The sequence below is a fragment of the Dipodomys ordii genome, unplaced genomic scaffold, assembly GCF_000151885.1.
Source record: "Dipodomys ordii isolate 6190 unplaced genomic scaffold, Dord_2.0 Scaffold8, whole genome shotgun sequence".
Taxonomy (NCBI): domain Eukaryota; kingdom Metazoa; phylum Chordata; class Mammalia; order Rodentia; family Heteromyidae; genus Dipodomys; species Dipodomys ordii.
The window spans coordinates 1,948,744-1,954,564 of NW_012267224.1; the positions used below are offsets into that span (position 1 = coordinate 1,948,744).

Sequence of the window (5,821 nt, forward strand, 5' to 3'; positions counted from 1 at the left end):
CTCAATCACTGCTTAATCACTGCACGGCTCAGGATTTTCTCCAGCTACAGGAGAGTCCCACAAACCTAAGCTCTTGGAACGAAATGCAGCTTGAGAAAAGCAAAGCGAATAGGCGCAGGTGTTTCTCTCTCTCCTCTCTCTCTCTCTCTCTCTCTCTCTCTCTCTCACACACACACACACACATCATTTATTTTTTGCCATTCAACGAATCCCAAATTTGCTGCCCAGCATAAGATCCCTGAATCTCTGCAGCCTGTAACAGTTACAGGCCACAGGCATTCTAACCCCTTTCCCAGTCATTCACCTCATCTGGGCTTCCTTATCTGTACTGTGGGCGCATCAGATCCAGGATGCCCAAGGCCAGCTCTAATACATTATTACTAAGTCCCCAATGAACAGAAGGAAGAAGCAGTGGAAGGATTCTGGGTTCAGGCACAGTTGTGACTGCTCTGGGCAGTCAAATCCCTGGAGAGGAGAGAGAGCGCTTTCAATACAGCAAAGACTAGCCAGCGTGTAAACCAAGGCTGCACTGAGGTTAGGCAGCAAGGCAATTTTTCACCTGAAAAAAAAAAAAAGCAAGGACGGGGAAGTGGGTAACATAGAAAAAAAGAGAAAATAAAGGAAGTTACACTGTATTTCCAAATGAAGCCACAGTCTGTGGCTTAAAGCCCAGGTTAGAGCACTCTTCTTGGGTCGCACTCTGTGCACGGGGAAACCCTCGTAGGTGGCGTTGGACTTGGCTTTGAGTGTGAGTCCGACTCCAGCATTCTCACCCAGGCAAACTGAGATGGGTAGTTCGGAGAAAAGTGCGGCCACACATTCGGTTGGATACTGAATTGAATTTATTTGAGTCTCCCCGCCGCCGCCCCCCCCCCCCCCACACCCTTAGCAGTTGCAGCGGTGCCAAAGTCGGTCCAGGCCCCATCCCCACCCCGGCTACGGGAAGGAAGACGGGCTTGCGGTGGGGAAGCGACCCTGGACGGGCGATCACTCGCCAAGTCGGAAGAAACGCTCTGCTTCTCTCGCCTGCGAATCGGCAAGGAAGGCGTAAAACCCTCCGTCTTAGGACGCAGAAACGAACAAAAACGGCCACTTCCAGACAGAGGAGGGGGGGAATGACTTTCTTCCCCCTTCTTCAAACAACAACAACAAAAATCCTCTTCATCCGAGGGCCAGCTGTGGGGAAAGAAAGGAAGGAGATGGGCGCATCCGTGGAAAGGTGACAACTTCCTACAAGGAAAAAACAAACAAACCTGCACTTCTGGTTAATTGTAAACTTAAAATAGAATTAAAAAACAATAGAGGCAGAGGCAGTGCGGGAAGCCGGTGGAAATAGTCACTGGCATGGCAGGCCTGGTGGCTTCGCCGTGTCCGGGAGCTGGCTCTGGTTGCTAGCTCTGCCTGGGGTGGATTGAGGGAAGGCGCCCCCGCCCTCCCCCCGACAAGGGCCTTCGCGGTAGCCTGGAGGCCTGGAGGCTGGGACCGAGGCTGGGCTGGAGTAGCTCAAAGAAAGCCGAGGCCTGGGAGTCTGGAGCCCGCCGGCCACGCGGCCTCAACTCTCTCCTGGCGAGCAGAGAGCCGGGCCGAGCTGCGCGGGCCAGCCTTTCGCTCCAGCGAAGCTAGGGGCGCGGGGCGCGCGCGCCGGGTATCCGTCTGGGCAAGAGGGCTGCTTGATCCCCCCTGCTGCCCGCATCCTCCGCTCTCCCGAGTGGATTTCCTGCACCTCAAAACGTCTCCAAGTCCTCCGGGCTCAGGACCCGGCTGGCGCTCGCTCCCAGCCGGAGTGAAAGCCAGCATCGACCCTCCCGGGGCGACGCGTTCCCGGCGGCCCGGCCGCCCCGAGCGCTTCCGAAACGTTAGCTGCAGTTTTTAAATGAGCCTGTTCTTGGAAAGAAGTGAAAACCGGATCCTTGAAGAGGGAGGGAAGTGGGGGTGGAGGGGGAGCTCTGACCGTCAAACTTCGAAAGCAGAGAAGTCGGTGGGAGGACGGGGAAGGCGCGGCGGAGGGCAGGAGTGAATGGAAATTGGCCGCGGCGTCCATCCTGGGAGCGTCCTCCACTAGGCCAGCCGCGACCTCGAGAACATCAGGAATCTTAGGGGTTGGTCCCCAGATATATATATCTCCCCGAAATTTTGGTTCACGGATCCTGGAGGATTTTAATCCTTCCAGTGAGTGGGGCTGCTGGGGAGGGAGAGGAGGAGGAAAGGAGAGAGCGCCCACTCCCAGACCCAAGACTCACCGGGGGGGACGGGACCGAAGATCTAGCTACTCCCAGCCCATCTACTGGTTCCCCCCTTGATTACCTCCCCCACCGCACCCCAAGCCGCTCTGAGAGAAGCTTAAAGAGAAAACACGGTGTGGAGAAAGGCGTGTGAAACTAAACGTTTATAAATTAAAGAAAAAAAAAACCATACAGCCAACAGCGCTTCCAAATTTCACAAATCTCTTTTAAAGGCCATACTCTAGTTGAGTGCACAGTGCCCTTCAGAGGCAAAAACAAAAACAACAAAACACGGCAAGGTGGCTAAAGGGGGTCACCGATCTTACAACAGGTGGCGGGCCAGGGGCGCGGGAGTCGGGGACCAGGCTGCGGGGCAAAGGGGGGGGACAGGGGACCGCACCACGCTACCGGTGCGGGGAGCAGGGGAATATTCACATTGAATACAAAAATAATTGTTATTTGAATACAAACCATTGAAAAGTGCTGCAAGTCTTAATCTCTTTTGTAAAATAAAATAAGAGAGAAAGAAAGGCGAGTTTCAGCGAAGGGCCCATCCGGGTGGGGCGCTCTCCACACTGGGGTCTTCGAGCCTCTCTTTTGGCCGCACCCTGAACTTCATAAATGGAAGGTATAGGGGGGGGTATCCCTGGCTTGGCCTGCCTAGCGCTGAGAAGCTATCTTCTTAACAGCACCCAAGAAAGAGGGCGATCCCTCTCAACCTCTGGCCCTAATTAAGAACGGGGTGAAGAGTCTTCCCCCCCCCAAAAAAAACCCAAACCCTTCGCGGTTCAAATCAAACCCCACCAGCGCCTCGGAGCTGTAAAAAGATTCCACACTCCCTTTGTCTCCATTGTAATTTCCAAATAACGAGAAAAAAATCAAAGATATGTAGATACACATAGATCGGTAACATGGATACCATGAACTAAGTGTCGCCTAACGCACGAAGCTCCCCCCCTTCCTCCTTTCCCCCCAGGGCAAGCCTGAAATTTTGGGGGTTCAGACTGCGGGCTCCAGGAGTCCTCTTTGCTCTGGGGTGAAAACACCATCCTCCAAACCTTGGGGGTGGTAATAAATAGCGTCCTTTGTGTGTGTATGTGTGTGTGTGTGGGGGGGGGTTATGGGCAGGTGAGGGGGGGCGAGCGGAGCCCCTAGGTATTCGAGTGCCTCTGGACGAATCCAGAAAAGGCGCCCTCCTCTGGGCGAGGACCGATTTGGCCATCAGGGGGATGGGTCCTAGCCAGAGACCCCAGCTAGATTTTATCCACCTAGATCCCTAGACGGCGGGGGAACCCCAAACACACACACACACACCCCAACCCCCGGGGAGGCAGAATACTACCAAGCCAACGGTGGGACGTGGGCGCTGGGATCCCGCGGGGCGGCTCACTGCGTGGAGAGCGCCCAGCCCGGGAGGCAGTAGTAGGGGTAGTAGTAAGAGGGCTGCAGGGGCAGGAGGGAGGGAGGCCTCAGCACCTCGCCGGGCAGGTACTGTCTCTGGTCGTCTCGCACCAGCACCTTCACCGCCACCTTCTTGGCGGCGGGCGCGGAGGCCAGCAGGTCGGCGGCCATCTGGCGGCGTTTGGTCTTATAGCGACGGTTCTGGAACCAGATCTTCACCTGCGTCTCGGTGAGTTTCAAAGACGCGGCCAGATCGGCGCGCTCGGGCCCGGAGAGATAGCGCTGGTGATTGAACCGGCGTTCCAGCTCGAAGACCTGCGCGTGCGAGAAGGCGGCCCGAGAGCGTTTCTTCCGGGGCTTGGGCGCCACGGGCTCCTCTTCTTCTTCTTCCTCCTCCTCCTCCTCCTCCGCGCCGCCCGCCGGGTCGCTGCCTCCCCGGCCGCCGGCTCCGCCGCCCCCGCCGCCGGCCCCGCGCGCGCCTCCTCCGGGGCCGGCGCGCTCGTCCTCAGCTCGCGGGCTGCGATCGCCTGCGGGCCGCGCAAACGAGAGAGCTCGGTCAGAGCCGCGGAGCGGCGGGGTCCCTGACTGCCGGGCTGGATTTTGGGGGTGGGGATGGGGGGCTCGCCAACGCTCCGATCCCACGGATCGTGGAGGTCCCCCAAGACGGTGGGTGGGGTGGGGAGGAGGGTCATCTCGCCCCCCCGACTGCCCCCTCGTTCCCACGGGTGAGCCTCTCGGGGTGCGGGTGACAGGCTCACACCCACTCCGTGAACGTGGGCCTCAATTCCCCTCGGTACCGGGCAGCGCTGGGCTTGCTCGACCCACGTCTCAGTCGGTCCCGCCGAGCCCTGGCGCGCTAGTCTGTGTCTCTCTCTGTCTCTGAGCTTGGGGTCACTGGCCTCCTCGCACCCAGCTGTCACGCACACGCACGCGCCAGCTACAAGGAGTGTGTGTGTGTGTGTGTGTGTGTGTGTGTAAGGGGTGGGGAGAGGTAGAGGATGGTTCTGGGGACCAGAGACTCATGGAGCCTTCTGCTCCAACAGCTCTGCTTTGCTGTGGCCACAGATCGCACCCTTGGGCAGGCAAGGAAATAAGATCGGACTGGGTGGTGGAGACCTGGCAGTGCCTTTCCCTGGGGGGGGGTGTCTTCCGACGGACCCCACACCTCTATGTCACTCCGGAAGCAACTTTGTTGAAAACCATCCCCGCTGGCCTGCTTTTAGGTCCGCTCGAGGCCTACATCAGAGCGCACCCCGACCGGGCAGATCGCTCGGTCCAAGGATGGTGACAGCGTGGGGCTCAGGACACCCCTCTCTTCAGTGCCTCTGGGGTGACATAAGTCCAGCCATGACCCCCCCACCCCTCTCCAATTTCAGTTAGCTTTCCCAGCTGCGGAGACTCCATCCAGTTCTGCAACTTCGAGCCCTGGCGCGGGGGAGTCTCAGCCAGTCTGGTCCTCCCAGCCTCGGCTCTGCCGATTCCTCCCCCCCACCCCCACCCTAGTTCCTCTTGGGGTTCAATCCTTCACCACCCACTCCCAAGCTCTGAGGCTGGGTTCTGGGACCCCCAGCCCTCGGGGTCTCCCTTTCTTAACCTTGGGGAGTTGAGGACGGGCAGATATAACCTTGGGGGTGTAGCGGTGGCGGCCTTTGAACCCCATCCAGGGCACGGTGTCCCGGGACTTAAGGTTCTCCTGGGAGAGGCTCAGCTGGTGAAGGGTTGGGGCGACCCTTCCAGCTCACAGAACATGGAAGTGGGGGGCTCACAGCCGGCGCACCCCACTTGGGGGTGCCTGACCTCCGTGTCCAACTCCCCCCTCCCACCACCCACTTCGCCTCGGAGCCACCGCAGACCTGAAACGCTGGCTGACATCTCGCTGTCGCTCCGACCCGCGGCGTCCTCATCCAGGTCCTTGGCGGCGGCATGGAGCTCGCAGCCCGGCGGATCGAGGCCCAGGGCCCCCCGGGCGCGGCCGGCCCCGCTGGCTCCCGGCACGTCCGCGCAGCGCCTCCGGCCCTCGTTCTCCTCGCTGACGGCCGAGTCGGAGTCCCAGCTTCCCGGGCTCTCCGCGGGGTGTCCGGCCGCTGTCCGCCTCCTGGCCGGAGACGCCAGCAGAGAGTCCTCGGCGCCCCCTAGGGCGCCCGCGTCCGTCTCCCCAAACAGCCGCCAGCAGCAGACCGCGGGCGCCGCCGCCGCCG

At 59.8% G+C, this 5,821-nt stretch overlaps 1 protein-coding gene across 1 annotated transcript in view; it reads right to left on the bottom strand.

Annotated features, from left to right (window-relative positions):
• Positions 1-3,608: 3,608 nt before the first annotated feature.
• The window catches only part of Nkx3-2 (NK3 homeobox 2), a 3,059-nt gene continuing 846 nt past the window's right edge, over positions 3,609-5,821 (bottom strand). The window contains exons 2-3 of the mRNA XM_013008885.1: positions 5,477-5,819; positions 3,609-4,150 (exon numbers count right to left, since the gene is read on the bottom strand). Coding sequence (XP_012864339.1) covers positions 3,609-4,150; positions 5,477-5,819 — 885 coding nt within the window. The remainder of the gene's footprint in view (positions 4,151-5,476; positions 5,820-5,821) is intronic.